Below are 18,829 nucleotides of genomic sequence, written 5' to 3' on the forward strand. Positions count from 1 at the left end.
GGTTGCCTCCTTACCATGTCCTTCTATCCCCTACTCCCCTGAAGCCCTTGAGATCCCTCCAGGGAACTGCTGAGCACAGTTTGGTGCGGGGGGACAGAGTGTGGTGGAATAGAAGGCAGACATCCTTCGATGTTTGTCTTAAGTATGTGGGTAAGATTGGAGCCTGGACAGGAAATCCTGTCTCAGCCAGCAAGCCAGGGGTCTCTCTTCATGCAGCCTTGGGGAGGCAAGAGTAGCCTCCGAGGGTCCCATCAGGAAACAGGAAAGAAATCATTCCCATTTAATGGATCCAGAAACTGATACTCAGAGCAGAGCAGAGCCCCAGTATACACACTGCTTATATGCACCAGACCCAGGATCACAAACTTGAACTCCACCGCATCAAGGAGGGCTCACATTGGCATGCAGTGGGCCCTCGGGGCGTTTTCTGGCTTGGATGTGATGCTGTGAGTAACTTGTTCAAAGAAGCAGTACTTTGGTCTTTGATCGTTCCCAACACTGGACTCTGGTCTTAGGGATGCAGAGCTGGGGTCCTGTGCTCAGACGGCCCTGGCAAAGGAGCCGCTGTCCTGTCCCTGGAGCGTTCTTGAGGACCCCATGCTGACAGTGCTCCTCAGCGTGTCAGGGAGGCCCAGCCAGGCCCATCTCCCCCTTGAGAGCAAGGGCTCTGGTTGGAGACACCATCTCACTTCTCTCTGTTTGCCTTTGGAATTAAAACACGAAAGTCCGCAGGAGGCTTGTGAGTCCCCACTGAGACCAGTCGGTGACATCTTCAAACACCGGATGAGCCGTTGGTCATCTGCATGTTTTGGAGCTGGGAACAGAGGAGGGGTTTGGAGAGAGGCTGGCAGCCTCTAGCGTACCTCCTGCTTGTCTGCGGGCGGAGGCAGATATCTGAGGCGGGCCGTCTTCGGGACCCCATCCCTGCCCGTGGCCCCAGAGCCTCGCATGATCAGCAGTACCCACATCCTGCGCACACGGGCCCCGTGAGGGGTGTGTTGGGCTGAGCAACGTCGGTTTCATGTCTGGCCTGTGACTGACCTTGCCCACGACCACACTGTGAGCCCCAGGAACACGTCTTGAAGGGGTCTCCGCTGAGAACACGGCCCAGCATCTCACTTGTGCTCTGGTTTTGGTCACTGAGCTGCTTTGTTAAGGCAGGAAATAAGTGGTGAGGGATGAGAAGAGGTGGAAGGAAGGAAAGTGAAGACAAAGGAGGGAAGAATAGGGGCGGTTGGGACACCCATTACTAGGGAAAGTCAGAGGGACCTGGGCAGGGGGAGCGGGTGGCTGAATTAGGTTGTGACTAAGGCTCTTTGGGAAGGATGGGTGGTCTTCATGATGCCAGAGTCCAGTGTATCCTTTAAAAATAATTGAAGAAATATCAGGCTAAGGGATATTAGCACACTGTAAGGAAGATCTTTCTAACACAACGTCACAGGCTCCTTGTGAGGGAGTGAGGTGTCCATTGTGGGAAGCATTCAAGCAAAGCCAGAAAGACCCCTGCTATGGAGGCCATGGCAGACAGACAATGGGCCCCACCTCCTGGTGTTCATGCTTTGTGAAAACCCCTCACCTTGAGGGTGGGTGGGACCTGGGACCTGTTTCTCACCTATAGAATACAGCAAAGGGATGGGACGCCTCTCTCGTGATTACATTCCATTTGATAGGACTCTGTCTCAGTTGACAAGAGCCAGATCCCCCTGGCACACTTGATGAAGCAGGCAGCCTCCAGGATGAAGTTGGAGAGGGCCACTTGGTTAGGAATTGCAGATTGCCCCCAGGACCCCAAGGACGGCCTCTTGCAACAGCGAACAAAAAGCCAGGCCCTCAGTTATACAGCAGCAAGGAAATGAATTCCACCAGCCACCCACATTTGCCTGGAAGCTGCCCCCCCACCCCGGTCGAGCCTCCAGGTGAGAACACAGTGCAGCCAACACCTGACTGTAGCCTCATGAGATGCCAAGCAGAGGAGCCGGCTTAGCCATGCCTGGATGGACACGGAAACTGTGAGATTACAAGTGTGTGTTATTTTCAGCCCTTACGTTGGTCATAACTTGTGATGCAGCAACAGAAAATATAGAAAATGTATACAGACATTGTAAATGGGGCTTTTTGCTCCTCTGTCTCTACCTTCCAGCTGCGTTTTTCCAGTGAACTGCAGGACAAATCACATCAACCTTAGTGGCTAAAAACAATGGAAACCATTTATCACGTCACCCAGTTTCCGTTGGTGGGAATTTGAGGGCGGCGTGGCCAGGTGCTTCCGGCACAGGGTTACTCGTGCAGCTGGAGTTGTCCTAGGGCTGGCTGGGGGCTGGAGGACCATGGAGCCATCAGGCTGGCGCTGCCGGGGACTGGGGGCCTCCGCTCTCCTGCACGTGGGGCTTCTCCACAGGGATGTTAGCACGTCCTCGTGACCTGGCATCTGGCATCCCCCCGGGCAAGTGATCCAAGACAACAAAGCAGAAGCTGCAACGTCTTTACGACCTGGACTTGGGAGTCATATGCTGCCCTTCCCACTGTATTTCATTGGTCACACGGAACCGGCTGGGAGTCAGTGTGGATACCAGGGGGCAGGGGTCCTACGGGGCCATCGTGCAGGCTGGCTACCACGTGGGTCTGATCTTCACCTCCTCGGGCACTCTGCCTGCTCTCTCAACTCCAAGCCTTTGCAGAGGCCACTTACTCCCTTGGCCTGGTCCGGCCTCTATTTCTGCTGTCCCCTCACGGACTTCAGCTTACCTTTGCAGCCTCCGCAGGGGCCCTAGTGCTGTTGTGGGGCCTGAAGCTTACATCATTTAGGGGGCCCTCTTTAAGATAAAGAAGACAAAAAATACCTTGCTTTTACAAATGTTTCAGTTCACAGGACATTGCTAATGCCCCTCCTGGGGTCTGGGAAGGTGCCTGTGTGGACAAACGGTGCTGAATGTAAGCTTTGCTTATATCAGAGCAGATCTTTGTCAGGGTCTTAACATGGCTGTCATTTCCCCAGGGAGCTGTCCTTGGTCCTTTAGACTAACCGATTTCCAGCGCTTAGGTCACACTTCGGATTAGATGTTTAACGTCCCTTTGGGCCACAGGGGACTGTGTCTTAATTCAGAAACCTTCTGTGCTCACTCTCAGGCACTATTCTAAATACGATTGACACAGTAGTGACCCAGACCCAGACAAGGCCCCTGCCTTCCTGGGACCAACATTCTGGTGGGAGGGGGTGGGGGAGAGATGCAATAAACAGGTAACAAAAGTTTTTAGAAAGATAATTTGAATTAATGATGCGTGCCATGAAGGAAATAAATCTGGGCAATGGGAGATCAAGGAAGGCCTCTCTGAGCAGCTGGTATTTGAACTGAGGCCTGAATAATGGGTGTTCCCAGCAGGGGGCACAGCAAGTGCAAAGGCCCTGAGGCAAAAACAAGGTTTCAGTGTTCAGGACTGAGGAGGGGGTCAGTGCAGCTGACTCTAAGAATAAGGGAGAGCAAGAGGCCATAAGGATGGAGAAGAAGGTCAAGGACAGACTGGGTACCATTTTGCAGATGAGCTAAAAGAGCAGGTCTTATTTTTATTTAGGTAATATTCATGCAATAATATAACCTGATCTATTTTAAAGTGTATAGTTCAGTGGCATTTATCATATTCCCAATGGTGTTCACCCACTGGCTGTATGTAGTCCTGGGTGTTAATCTAAGCCAGTGCGAAGCCATTGGAGGGGGGTTGAGCAGAGTGGGCCGAGTGTGTATCAATTGTTCAGCCTGAGGGCCCTGCTGCAAGACAAGGGGTGTTTCCATCAGCATTTCCCCAGGCCACACCCCTTCCTTCCCTTTCCCAAAATCAAGCTCGCCCAAGACACCTGCTTCTCTTGGCTTCCAGACGCTTCCTTCTCTGCTCTTCAGAACAAACAAGCTAAGGGTGGGAGAATGAAAGAGAAGCCGGGGGAGGGAGGAAGATGGGGCTTTTAATTTCCAACTTTGAGTGTCAAAAGGCAATTTCATGCCTGCTGATGTGATTAAAGCAATGGAAATAATAGAGGCAGACAGCTAATGGGGTGCTGGGTCCGGAGGATTCCTACTCTACTGATTTTTTTCCCCTAACGGAGACATGACTTTCTAGTGGTATTTAACCTTGCATTCCGCTCAGGGGGTGCACCTCAGGGCCATGGACCGTCTTATTAGCAGAGATGATGATAACAGCACTAGCTCTCTGCCCGGCCACCTTTGACCCTCTGCGCCATCCCCAGGGCCACAGGGCAGGCCTTCTGTCCCCTCTGTGTGGTGGAAGTCGAGTGTGCAGCCTGCCCCGAGTCTGAATTCCACCTCTGCCACTTCCCAACCGTGTGACTTTGGGCCGGTGGTCTCACTGCCCCGTATCAGGGTCTCCTCACCAGTAAGCTGGTGGTAACAGCCCCGGCCTTGTAGGGGCGGTGTGTGGATGCACTGGGATCATGTGGGCACCCGGGGGATGCCGTGTCAGTGCTGACTTTAAAAAAAGAAAAGAAAAGCCAAGAAAAGCACAAGATGGAATGCAAAATGCTACAGGAGCTTTTGAGGCTGGAAATCTGGATGTTTTTGTGAAATTACGAGCTTTGTGTAAATCCTGTTGGCAATTCATTCCAATCTATAAAGGAAATAATCTGCTGCACAAACAGACACAGTGCAGGCAGGAGCTGGGTCAACCTGGGACCCGGACTTCCCGCCCTCTTCCCAGAATCATTTCCCCTCTGGCTGTGGGGTCTACAGTTCTGGATTCTTCTCCTGAGATCATCCTTATTCTTGGGGTTCTCACGAGCTCCCTACAAATGCTGCTCACAGAAGGCCTACCATGTGCTGAGCATTCAGTAGACATAAGCTCATCAGAACGCTATGAGGGAGGAATGTGTCCCATTGTAGAGGTGAGCAAACTGAGGCTCGTCTCCTAGCAGGGATTCGAACTGAGGCCACCAGGGACCAGAACCTAATCACAGTCTGCTCCCTGCTGCGGTTCTCCACAACCTCACGCCTTCCCATGTTACCTTTCAGGCTCCAGGCAGGCTGGCCTGTCCACCCCAGCGGTCAGCCCGACAGACAGAGGAAGCAGGAAGAGCTGACAGATGAGGAGAAGGAAATCATCAACAGAGTGATCGCGCGAGCTGAGAAAATGGAAGAGATGGAGCAGGAGCGAATCGGGTGAGGCCTGACACTTCCCACCAATACAGAGAGCCCCCGAGGCCTGGGGGCTGGCAGTCTGTGCTGGGGTGGGGTGGGGGGGACTTCCCCGAGGGTTCGCCACCTGTGCGCCAGACCGCTGACCCTGCAGGACTGATATCCTTGTGGCAGGAGGTGGGGGAGCTCAGGGAGGAGGAGAGAGAATCGGCTGGGGGCTGGCGAGTGAGGGGACTTTGAGACTAGGGCTGCCTTACCGAGGGGGGGCTCTCATAGGGTGGTAGGAGACTGTCGTCGGAGCCTGGGGGCCCGTGGTTGTGAGCGCAGGGTGTCTTGGCCAATTTCTGCTGCACAGAAATATGTTCCGGAGACACTACGGACCCGAATGTGCAGCCGAGGGAGAGCTAAGGAGAGTGTCTGTCTAGGGACAGCATCACACATAGCGCATTGGAAATGAATTTATGTAAGAGAATTGCAGAACTCGTTCTCGGAAGAGAGAAACTGCATGAGAGGGAGGCAGCAGGCATTAGCCTGATGAGTCTGGACTTGAGGAAGCCCAGGGTTTTGTCCCAGTTCCCTGTTGCCCGCTGTGGGTCCCGGGCATGATGCTTCTCCTCTCTGGGCCTCAGTTCGCTCACTTGTCGAGTGCGGGACACGACAGTACTTATCCCACGGGACTGCTGCAAGCAGTAGATGAGATGACGCATGTACGCTCCCTGGCCCAGACCCTGGTGACACTCAGTGTTTCATAAGTGGTGAGAAGGGAAAAGTAGAGTCTGGAGAGCAGGTAGTTTTAAAATGTGTATGGGAGAGAAGCGAGGGATAGAAGGAGGCTGTGACGGGTGCGTCAGAGAGTGACGAAATCAGCGAGCACGGCAGTGCTAGGGAGCGAGGGAGCAGTGTGCGGGTGGTCTTGCGGAGGGAGGAGTGGGAAAAAGGGGGTGACCATGGGGCGGGGAGGTAAGGGGCGAGCAGGGACCAAGGACAGCGTGTGTGGATGGGGGCTCTTGGCACAGGGGGAAAACTGGCTGTCAGGACGCCAGGCCACTGGAGGGTCCTCCAGACCAGGATCTCAAATGGACCTCCTCCTCCCCAGCCCCCTCCCCAGTCCCCCTTCTGCCACGGGCGGCCTTCGCCAATTGCTTGCAACTGACGTAGGCACCGAGGTGCCCATTTATGTCCCTACCCTCACACTCAGCTAAGGGTTAAAGAGGTTCTTGGATGGAGAGTGGAAGTTGGTGCCTCTGGTCTGAGCCTCAGCAGATAATTTTACTCAGGGTGGATGGGGGGGCACTACTAACATGACAAATGCCTGCCACCTACTTCCTGTGTCAGCTTCACGCTCTGCCCTCCATCCATCCATCCCAGAGGCTGCTGAAGGGAGAGATCTCAAGGGGCCTGCTTATAGGATTGAATTCTTAATTTTGCTTTTTATTATTTTTTCACTTTTAAGTTTATTTATTTTTAGAGAGAGAGAGAGAGAGAGAGAGCATGTGGGAGAGGCAGAGAGAGAGGGAGAAAGAAAATCCCAAGCAGGCCCTGCCCTGTCAGCGCAGAGCCCGATACAGGGCTCGAACCCATGGAACCGTGAGATCATGACCTGAGCGAAAACCAGGAGTCAGATGCTTAACTGATGGAGCCACCCAGGCACCCTTTAATTTTGCTTTTTAAAAGATCTATCAAGAGTGGGGAGTTGTCCAGGCAGGAGGTCTGTGAATGTGTGTGTGTGTGCACACCCACGCCTGTGTGTGTGTTCACTTCACTCAACAATGGGCCTCAGCCTTTTGGAAGTGAGAGACATGGGTATTAATGAAGTGGGAGATATGGGTATTAACAGTAAATACTTACAACCAAAACTCCTCTCAGCCATTTTCCGGCAGAGCACCTACCACCAGATAACATATTTTATATTCTATATATTTATTTTGACTATTGTACATCTCTCCCCTATTAGATTGTAAGATCCCCGTGGGTAGAGATTTTCACCTGTTTTGTTCACCAGTGAATTCTCAGAGCCTAGTACGCAGTAGGTGTGCAGTAAAATGTTCGTTGAGTAAGTGAGTGAACATGGCGGACCGTATTGCCCCAAATTTCTGTAGACCTCCCCTGTGGCCAAGGGGAATGATGGGCAATTTAGAATCTTGTACCTGAGGGTCCAAATTCCCAGGGAAGGCACTCTGATTGGCTGGCTTATGTCAGGGGCTCTTGTCCAATCAGCTGTGGCCAGGGGTGCCAGCCATGTTCAAATGTACCAGGTGGGCTGCCTCTGAGGGTAAACTTAAGGAGGTCTCTGTGGGCTGAGCAGATGTCAGTAGGAACATTCTAGAATATTCTAGAACAGGATAGATGGGTTCCCTGCCTTGTCCTCCACATCCTGTCATGTTGCCTCGACTAACTAGATGATATGGCGGAATAGCATGGTGGTTAACAACTGGGGACCCAGAGTCAGAGATACCTGGGTTCAAACTCCAGCTCTCCCACTTACCCTGTGACCTAAGGTACACCACTTTAGCCTCTCTGTGCCTCGGTTTCCTGATCTGTAACCTGGGGACAATATCGGCACATAATTCTTCGTGAGTGTTTAATTAGGATGCAGAGGTTATCGTCATGCCTGGCACAGAACACACGTTCCATAAGCGGTGGATGAATTTGCTTAGGAAGCTCGGTTGTTGATGCCGGCCAGGGCCTCCGTTCTAGAATTATGCCCCGAGACGCCTGTTTGGCAAGCCCTGGAATTCCAACAGCCCTGGCTTCCCCTAAAGGAGATTTGAGAGGCTTCCAGGGAGGCCGGGGCCAACCCTTGATGACAGAGTGTCCCTGTGCTGAGATGTGCTTTCTGCCAGAGTGGGGGAGGACAGTCCCACAGGATTCTGGCTGTGGCTGATTCCCTGCCCTGTTCTAGTAGCCAGTGCCTCCTGGTACCATTGCCAGAGGCAACCCCGCCGCCGTTTGTGTCTTACGATCTCAAACCTGCCCTCCTTCCTGTTCTATCCGTGCTTCCCCGCGAGGGGATCAGAGCAGAGTCAGATGAAAGCAAGAGGTTTCATCAGACGCAAGATGAAGCAAGTCTGAAAACGGGGTGCCATCGGGGGTCCCGTTTCAGAATCCGAGGTTCTCCGTTAATGAGCCTTTGGGGCCTCAGTTGTCCCACCCGTCTAATGAGTCAGGTCAGTCTGACTCTCAGGATCCTTCCTGCTCAGACTCTAGTGTCTGGGCCCGTCAGATGGAGGACCCCAGCCCATGCTGCTGGCTGCCCCTCTCAGAGCAAATGAGCTCCTTCTAACTGTTAAACATGCAGATGTATGTGAGAACCCTTCTGGGTTCACCCGGCTCTATGATGTGGAGGCTTCCGGGAAGCAGTATGAAATCATCGTTCATAAACATAATAAACAATCATCACACCGGGTACCATTTATTGAGCACTTAACTTTGTGCCAAGCACCGAATCTAAAACCTCCTGTAGATTAACTCCCTAACTGCTTCTCTCAACCCTGTCAATAGGTGCTATTATTAACCCCCTTTCACAGGCGAGGAAACAGGCTTCGAGAAGTGATTTGCCCAAGGTCACTTAGCCAAGGTCACATAGAGCCAAGGTATACACCCCTATCTGGCTGACTTTCAGAATTCTGCTTTTAACGCTTAGCTGTCTTGGGCATCTTTCCTGAAGGCCTGGCCCCAAATTATTAGACTCCAAAGAACATGAAGATTTGTGAAGCCCGGATTTGTAAAGCCACCCCTGGGAGCCCCAGGCAAGCAGCAGATAAGCACGGCTCTCTCCCAGAAGCCTCTTTGCTTCTGCCCCAGAGGTGGGGCGGGGGTGTGTGTGTCTAAACCTTGGCTCTCACCACTCAGCCCACAACCCAGCCCTGCGCTCTTCAGCGTCCCCGGAGAGGGAGATGATGGTCCGAAGGGAAACTCATCAAACAGCCTCATTTTGCCCCCACACTCCTTACTGGGGTGCTAAGAGGGACGTCAGAGTTTATTCAACAGGCCCTGACTGCTATTTGCAGGAAAGGAAATTGATTCCAGGGAGGTGGCTTGAATGACCTATTCTTACTCCGTAAACAGCCACCCAAAACTTCGTGACTGAAAGAAACCACAAGTATTGTTTCTCAGGATCCTGTGGGTTGAGAATTGGGGCAGGGCTCTGCTGGATGGGTTTTCGGCTCCATGGGGGCACAGGCTGGGGTCAGTCCCTCAGCTGCATTCAGCGGGTGGCTGGGCTGCCCTGAGAGCTCCAATCCCAAGTCTGTGCTCCAAGGTTCTCTTTGCGGCCTGCTCTCTCTACGGGATCCCTCCGTTTTCAGTAGTCTGGCCTATGCTGTTTTATGTGGCAGCCAGATCCCAAGAGAACAAAGATGGAAGTTCGCCGGGATTTTTAGCAGCTGGGTCTGGAGCTGTTAGGGCATCACCCCTCCAAATTCTCCTGGAGAGGGGAAGCAGGTCCCTTCTTATGGAAGAAAGCCTTGGGCCACCAGGGAAGGAAGGCATTGATGGAGGCCATCTTTGGACACTTCACCACCTTCTGCAAAAAGGGGAGTTTAACATAAGGGTTTAGAGAGATCTCAAAGGGATCCAAGGGCAGGGACACAGCCTGGCCTCATGGAAGTTTGGCTCCTCATCTGACATATTAGAAAATATGCCAATGCTATACCTCCTGGGTTTTTTGTTTTTTTTTTTTAATTTTTATTTATTTTTGAGAGACAGAGAGAGACAGCGTAAACAGGGGAGGGTCAGAGACAGAGGGAGACACAGAGTCTGAAGCAGGCTCCAGGCTGTGAGCTGTCAGCACAGAGCCCGACACGGGGCTCAAACCCACTGACCGTGAGATCGTGACCTGAGCCGAAGTCGGACGCTCAACCGACTGAGCCACCCAGGCGCCCCCCTCCTGGATTTTTATAGCTCTTCTTAGTCCTAATTCCAGATTCCCAGAGAAGGAGCCCTGACTGGCCCCGCTCACCCTGTGCATTCACCTCTCACCCAATCAGCCGTGGCCAGGGCCTGCCAAGCTACAGACGTGGCTGCTGAGTGTGAAAAGAACCTCTGTGAGTTGGACAGACACCCATAGGGTGTCCCCCACTCTGTTGAACGCATTGACTCCGGAGTTAAACATTTTCCTAGGAAAATCTGTTTGCAGTTCTTATTCTGGTTTTACCCTGTGGTTAGATCGGTCCCTCTGCATCCTTATTATATTTCTTTCTGTCCAGAGCCTCTCAAAGGCACCGGCTCACATATCCTGCCTGCCGAGGGACAGACAGCAGGGTGGCTTCCATCTGAGGTCAATTTCCCTAAACAGATGGGCCCACAAAAGTAATTAGGATTTGTCATTAACCTTGGTGTGCAGATGCCATGATGGAAGAGGAAGGCAGAGAGATGCAGGGAGACCTGCCGTTGACAAGATCTGTTGGGTTCTGTCGCTTCCCCATCTCAGTTCCATCATCTCTTGTATTTTTGGCACAGAACTTGTCCAAAACGTGGACAGAGGGAGAAGTGAGTAATAATACCTGTAACTTGCTATATTGAATCAGGCGGACATCTTTCCCATGATTTGATAACACTGACGTGGTGACGATAAGCCAGGTCACACTCTCCTCTTTCGAAAGGAAGACCACTACCAACCACCTTCTTTTCCTTTTTTTTTTTTTTTTTTTTTTTTTTTGACCTGGAGTCCTAAGTGTTCTATGGGTGAGATTCAGGGGTTTGGAGGCATTTATGCCTGTGTCTGTTTGTATTTTTGGAGAAGGAATATTGATTTCATCAGATTTGGGGGTAGGGGACTCTGAACCCTCTTATGTGAAGGACCACTGAGTAGTACCTCAGTTTCCCCAGGTACTGGATCAATATTGTTTGTTTGTTTTTTTATTTTATTTATGGATCAATGGTTCCTAATATCCAATCACATTAATACTTTACAGAACCTGTTTGTACAAGATGAACATAAGAAATCTTAACTCCTGAAGTAGGCCAGTGTTTGGCATAAAAGAGAACAAATGAATGTTGGATGAATAATACATGATGAATGAACCCTAAACCTTAAGGCTTTCACTGAATCACTTTGACCTCACTGCCTCATGGACCTTGACTGTGAAAAGGGGGGTTGGACCATGTGGTCACCCAGGTCCTTCCGGGCTGGAATCTTTCAACCTTCATGCTAAGTACACTTAGGGACAGATCATTCCTCGTGGTGTGCTCTGTCCTGTGCATTGTAGGAGTTTTGTTTTTGTTTTTGTTTTTGTTTGTTTTAGCAGCATTCCTGACCTCTACCTGCCAGATGCCTATAGTCACGCCCCACCCAGCTATGACAAGCCCAAACGTCGCCAGCCATTGGCACACGCTCCCTGCTGAAGACCCACTGCGCTAGCCCTTTGTGTCAGGTGGTTCACAGGAGGGACAAGAGACAAACTTGAGAATTTTCCTGCAAGCACGCTCAGCTTCTAGAGAAATAAAATGATAGCTCGCTCGTACAAAGCACACATGCCAGCACTGTGCTCGAAGCTTTATAAGGATTCCTTTATGTAACTTTCACGGCAGCTCTATGCATCCGGTCACATTATTATCATTCCCATTTTACAGATCAGGAAACGGAGGCACAGAGAGGTGAAGCACCTGGCTCAGGGTCACATGGTTAATAAGCACTGGAACCGGGATCACGCACCAAGGCGGGCTGGCTCAGGACTCGAGTCTTACTCTGCTCTTCTATAGAAAAGCAAATATTTATTGCCGAGCACTGTGTGAGGGACTTTCCAATATGTTATATTTCCTTTCATCTCCTCGGTGTCTTTGTTGAGAGACAAACTGCTGTCCCTGCCACACCACTGAGGAAAGAAGCTCAGTGAGGTTAAGACACTTGCCCAGGGGCGCACAGCCTTTGCGTGGCCAAACCAGACTCTGAACTTGAATCTGTGTTTCCACTTTAATCTATTGCCTTTTGGGGATGCAGGGAGGGAAGGCAGCTGACAAATGAGGGATTTAGGGAAGTCCAGAATTTATAGGGTGTCTCAGGTCTTCACTCAGGGTGACTGGCTCTGGCCCGCATACTTCTTCCTTCAGTGAACAGTTCATGTCTCTCCCACACAGTGACCCTTGTCTCCTCCTCCAGGCCAGGCCGAGGAAGGGGTCAGAAACAGGTCTAACCATAAGCCCTGAAGTGAAACTAAAGCAGGCACCAGCATCTGGCAGCTAGACCTAGCCTCCAATGCCATTTTTCCACTTACAGGCTCCATGTGCCTCAGTTGCCCATCCGTAAAATGGGGATGAAATCTAGAGCGGCTCTCATAGGTTGAAGACAGCCCAAGGAAACAATGCATGTAGAGTACTTAGCACAGCACCTGGTAACCATGACAATTACTGGGTTTATAATGACCCAGCACCTACCTGGCATTGACTACCTTAGCTCGGCTGAACCCTCCAGCTGTCTTTTTCTCTTGGCTCCCTTGTCGTCAGCTCTGAGCCGAGGTGAACCCCCTCCCCGAAGAGCTGAGGCCGGGCAGGAATCCTGGTCGCCAATCCATCAAGAAGAGAAATTAGGATCCACGGCTCCCCAGGTGTCGACAGTAATAAACAACAGTGAGAATTAATGAGTCTGGGATGCTCGCACCCCCCACGCCAGCCGACCGGCTTCGTGATGAGCAGCTCAGTCATTTAAGGACAGGCTTCTGCGAGACCTTGACAGTGGAGTCTCAGGCCGGTCCTCATCAGGGCAGCCATGTCCTCATTCACAGCAGATGATCTGATCTTCATTTAAGAAAACGCCAAGTTTAATAAACTTCACGGTAATACCTTCCCCCCACGGGGCAATTAGGGTGAGGGGAACACAGCATGTCTCTGGAGTTGATGAAACAGAGACAGGGAGGCCACATGATATCCACCCTCCCCCCTTGCCGTGCTTTTACGGATCGTGTGTGATCACAACCGACTGCCGCTCTAAAGGCTGCTGCTCCGGCCCCTTCCCATCAGTGGTGCAGCCCCTGCTTTTCGCCATCTTTCTCACCGATTGAGGAATGGCCCGCAAAGCCGTCAGGCCGCCCAGGCAGGGTGCCTCAGCCCTGCAGCAGCCGCATTAAGCCTATTTCCCGGTGTAATTGTCCATCCATTAACCTTCTCCTCAACGTTCATCTAGACGCTGCAGCAATATGCATTTGAAAGCTCAGAAGTAGCTGCCTGGATGCTGCCGAAGCCAGCGTGGGCTTTCTGAGGGAGACTGAGCTTTACAAACAGGCGCTGTCGGTCAGTCCTTGACTTGGTTTCTGTCCTTGTCTGCAGAAGGCAGCCAGATGGGGCTGGGCTCTCGGCGAGGGCGGCGTAAGGATAGCTGTGCATGTGAAGGTGTGTTCTGCCTGCAGGTATGACCACGCACGTGTGCGCAAGCGTGTGTGTGCATGTGTGCACGCTCTCTCACAGGCGCACATGGCCATGTGCTTCTCCTATGTGGTCACCTGTGGGTACGTGTGCCCTCCGTGTCACGTTCTAGTCACTGCGGCTCCTTCTAAAGCTTTCAAAAAAGACAGGTTTCATTGGCAAATTATAGCATCCTCATTACGTGGAAAAAGTGTGAGTACAGGGAGCTATAAGAGCCACACATTTCCAGAAGAAATAATTAGCAGCCACCATTACTGAGTAGTTACCATGTTCTGGGGAATTTTACAGATACTCTTGTTGCATCTTTGCGACCATTCTAGGAGGTAAGGATTTTGTTTTCCCTAATTTACAGATTAAAAAACAGAAGCTCAGAAGGGTTAAGTAACTTTCTTGGGGTCACAGAGCTAGGAAGTGGCAGAGCCAAGTATGGACCCAGGCAGACTCACCCCAAAACTGGCACCCCAATTCTTGTGTCCCTGCCTATTTCTAAACTCTGAAAGTGTGTGCGTGCATATGAGTGTGTGTACCTGTGTGTAGGGGATCTGCATTTTCCGGGAGTTGAGCGGGAGCAGTGGGAGAAGGTGACTAGGATCCTGCAGAGCCCAAGGCGTGGCTTGTCTGACACCCACAACCAGGCAGAGAGATGTTGCCCAAACTTTGCTGTGGAGACAAGGGCTGAGGTCTGATTCTGATGTGAGTCAGGTGGAAATATGACCTGGGTGGTGATTATCAGGTGCACCCAGTGTAATCACACGGGTCCTTATAAGAGGGAGGTAGGAGGGTCAGAGTCACAGCAAGGTTGGAAAGTGATCCACTGCTGGCTTTGAAGATGGAGGAAGGGGTCATGAGTCAAGGACTGTAGGCAGCTTCTGGAAACTGGAAAAGGCAAGGGAACCGATTTGTCCCTGGAGCCTCCAGAAAGAACGCAGGCTTTCCAGAACGCCTTAACTTCAGCCAGTGAAACCTGCGTCAGACATCTGGTCTCCAGAACTGTGAAGGTAACATATACATGTTGTTTTTAGCCATTAAGTTGTCAGTGATTTGTTACAGCAGCAATAGGAAACGAATCCACACAGCAAGTCCTCGAAGCCTGCTCTCGGACAGTGGGATTTCTAGGTCTTCTTGCTAGTGTACTCTCAGCAATCCTGAGTTAGACCCACTGGGGACAATTTTGTACTTTCAAGAGACCTGGTCCAGCCCCATGTGTAGACAAAGACTGGGGACCCACCTGCCTCATTCTTCCCGGACCCACTGCAGCTCTGAAATTCTCACTGCTCTGATCTTCTCATGGGCACCATTCTTATCTCCGTGTGTTGTCAAAGTGGGGGAGGTCGAGTCTCCTCTACCTAAAGCTTTGGGGTGGTATTCTATCAAGACCCAGCATGGAGCACCCCCTGCCCGCCCTTCAAGCCTCATCTTCCACCATCCAGCCCCCTGACCCTACTGAGGGTTTCTCAAGTACTTTGCACATGCGCTTTCCTCTTCTTCCTAGTGCTTTTCCTCACCCCTCTTTCCCGGACCGGTTCCTCTTCATCTTCCTGTCTCAACTCTATGGTCACTTCCTCCGAGGCCCCTTCCTGACCGTTCACATCCCTCTCTTGCACGTTCTCCTCACTGCCCATACTTGTCCTGCAGAGAACTTTACTATGAGCATGATTAGGATGATTTTGTGATGATTTCAATAATGCCCGAGTCCCTCTCCGTCATGCCAGCTCCATGCAAACAGGGACTCCCCTGTTTTGCTCCCTGTTGGGTCCTCACTGTCTACTTGGCACATCACAGGTGCTCCGTAAATAATTGAACGAATGAGTAGCTCATCTGCATCCATTTGGATAGAAAGGTCAGACCAAGCTGGGAACCCCTTCCTACCAGCCCCAGGGATTGTCCTCTGGTGCCCAGAGGAAGAGATGTACCCTATCTGGTACGTCTGGGAGCATCCTGGGAAATGGAATGTGCCAGGTGGCTTCACTGAGCAACCAACAGCTCCCCTTAAGTACCCAGCCTGGTGATGGATGTGTTTCCTGGATGCAGGGCGTGAGTTGTAGTCATAAAATTAATCGGGCATGTAAAGACATAACTAGAGAGTGACAGCCATGGACAGTGTCCAGCTAATTGGGCACTTAATGTGGAGGCATTAGACAGGCAACCACACCAGGCTGCCAACACAGAGAGGTCCTTCTCTTAGTTGTTGAGGAATCTTCTATTTCAAAACACCAGGGAAATCTGGAGGTGTCCGCCTCAGGATCTGAGACTCCCTGAATGCTGCCCATGGGAGGAAACTTGTGGTGCATCTCATCTAAACCCCTCACATTAAAGTCTGGGTAAAGGGCACCCAGAGAACAGAGGCTTTTCAAGATCATTGACTAGAGAAAAGGTAGGATTCAAACCCATGTCTTTTAACCCTGCCTTCCCTGTTCTCTATCTTCAAAAATGCACTTTTTCTTCTAGTATAAAAGCAACACATGAGGCGCCTGGGTAGCTCAGTCAGTGAAGCATCCACCTCTTGATTTGGCTCAGGTCATGATCTCACTGCTCGTGGGATCGAGCCCCGTGTCCGGCTCTGCGCTGACAGCAAGTAACCCGCTTGGGATTCTCCCTCTCTCTGCCTCTCCCCCACTCCCTCTCCCTCTCTCTCAAAATAAATAAATAGACATTTAGTTTAAAAAAAAAAAAGGCAACACATGTTCACTCTGGAAAACTAAGAGAGCATGGGGATGGGGAGGGTTCCAGCTAATTGAGTGCTTGAGGAGGGTGGGTGACAGAGACATTAAAGAAGGAAATCAATCGAGTTTCCTTATGCTCCCACCACCCAGTGATTATCACTATAGATCTGTGGCTGCTTCCCTGCTTATTTTTTTTTTTTTTTGCCTTTTTTGCCCATTGCATACCATGAAGGGAATCAGATAAGCATGTTCCAAACCCAAGTTCACACCCTGACTCTACATCCTGGGGTTTGGGGTATTTTTCATCCCTTTAACACAAGGAGAGCGTTTCCCATGCGGTTTGCCCGACTGCTCCTTTCCTTTCTACAGCGCTTCCCAGAGTGTGGCCGGGATTCACCAGGAGCCACTTCAAAATGCAGACTCCCAGGCCCCACCGCCACCCCACAGAATCATTGCCTGCGTGTCGCACGCTCTCCCCAAGTGATCTAGAGGCACCATAGGTTTCAAGAACGCCCCCCTCCCCCCACGCAGTGGTTCTCAACAGGGCTGAGATTCTTTTTGAATGCTGTCTGGGTAACTCACGTGCATGGAAGTTTCCAGGCATCTTTCACGGTACGTATCGGGTTTTCCTACCGAGACTGGTAACAACAAGCATTCCTTCGTTGGAATGAAGACACTGAAACAGCTTATCACCAGGATAAAGACCCCTCTGTCTTTGTGGTCTTCCATGACATGTTTTGACCTAGCTTCCTGCCAAATTTCATTTCCAAATGTATAGTCTTTGGCTGTTGGGGCCTTCCATGTGGAGACCCCAGCACTTGGGGCTACAGAGAGGATGTCAAAATCAGTGGGCCGTGGGAAACCCCCTGCTCAACCGATCTGGGAGCAGAGAAGGAAGGTCTGTTCCCCCCACCCCACATGCTCCTCTCTTTACTGGTTTCTACTGGTTTCACACATAACAGGAGTCCCTGAGCTAAGGCATCTGAATAATGATCTTAAATCTGTTGTTTTTCCGTGCCATTTGCTGCACTGAGAGAAGCTAATGAGACACTCCCCATATAAGACCCGTTAATGGCGCCTTTCAGCATTTAGGAGGGACCAGCGGAAGGTAGAGGCATCTTGGTGGAGCCTCATAGCATGGGTTTCGCAAGTGACGAGTGACTCTGTGGCCTTGATTTTCCAAGAGGAAGCAGGAAGTCCTCTTAAGTTTCCTAAGCAAAGCACACCGCCATTTGGAACTGGGTCATCTGTCCCATGCTGGTTTCCTGGGGACTGACTTGAGGCAGGAAGCCAAGAAGGCTCCGTGGAAAGCAAAGATGACTTACCGACACAGAGAGGACTAGATTTTAGCACTGGTGGAGCGACCCCAGGCAAGCCCCTCACCTTCTCTGTGCTTTGGGACCGCACTGACAGAGTGGGGAGAACACAATCTGACTGGTCTGGCTGGGGCCGCACAGGCTGGAGGCAGCCTGTGATAGAGGGTGTGGACAAGAAAAATGTCGCTGTGCACTTACCATCCCCTGCCTCCACCAGGTCACCTCATGGTCTCATCATATTTGATAATTCTGTGGCATCGCAGGGCAGCCTGAAGCTTATCTGCCCTAGACTGTTTCTTCAAACTGTGACTTTCCAGAGGAAATATGATTCCACAGCCCAAACAAACAGAACGGGTGAATGCTGAGATGCTGTGCGTGAAGTGCAGTTTCCTGGCCCCTCAGAAGCCCCCCACCACTACAGTGCGCGGCCCATGAACTGGCTCTGCTGACCTCTGGGGCCTCCAAAAGCACAGAGTGACTGCCCAACTCCTTCTGTTACAGGCGAGGAAACCGAAGCTCAGAGAGGCAGATTTTTCAACCCTCCATTAAGGGCTTTTTGGGGAAACAAAATGACGGGGCAGCTGTTGGGTGTCTTGTGCCAAGCTCAGGGAAGTGAGGACAGACCCAGCTGGGGTAAATGGGTGTGTGTAACTTGGTTCTTACCAATGATCGAGGGTCCCTTGGTATAGAGACTGTAGGGGGATGCAGCAGGGTGAAATCAGACTGTTCAAGAAGATTCCCATGGCCCTCCTTGCACATAGCAGCAGGCTGGTATTGCAGTTAAGAACAAAGACATTGTGCACCTGGATGGCTTAGTCAGTTAAGCAGCCGACTTCGGCTCAGGACATGATCTCATGGTTTGTGGGTTTGAGCCCCATATCGGGCTCCATCCTGACAGTGTGGAGCCTTTTTGGGATTCTCTCTCTCTCCCCCTCTCTCTCTGCTTCTTCCCCACTTGTGTTTTTTCTCTTTCTCTATCTCAAAATAAAACAATAATAACAATAACAGTAAATAATAATAATAATAATAATAAAGAACAGGGATTCAGGACAGACTGCCTGGGTCTGGATCCCAGCTTTCTCCACCTCTCAGCTGCGTGACTTGAATAAATCACTTAACCTCTCTGTGCCTCAGTTTTCCCATTTGGAAAATGGGGACAAGAATAACACTCAGCTTATGGTAATACTGGAAGGAGTCATTAAGAAAATTGATGTGGAGTGCTTATCTCTGCACCTGGCACGTAGTAAATGCTCAGTACACATCAGCTATTCTAGGTCACCTGAGACTGTGGGCTGGGGGGCTCACTCCTGGTTACTGCCCCACCCATCATCCTATAAAAATAATTTCTAGGGAA

At 51.1% G+C, this 18,829-nt stretch overlaps 1 protein-coding gene across 1 annotated transcript in view; it reads left to right on the forward strand.

Moving 5' to 3' along the window:
- The window catches only part of RPH3A (rabphilin 3A), a 100,559-nt gene that overhangs the window by 42,921 nt on the left and 38,809 nt on the right, over positions 1-18,829 (forward strand). The window contains 1 exon segment of the mRNA XM_039244899.1: positions 5,016-5,162. Coding sequence (XP_039100830.1) covers positions 5,016-5,162 — 147 coding nt within the window.

Source organism: Hyaena hyaena, unplaced genomic scaffold (assembly GCF_003009895.1).
Source record: "Hyaena hyaena isolate Hyena2069 unplaced genomic scaffold, ASM300989v1 scaffold_0, whole genome shotgun sequence".
NCBI lineage: Eukaryota > Metazoa > Chordata > Mammalia > Carnivora > Hyaenidae > Hyaena > Hyaena hyaena.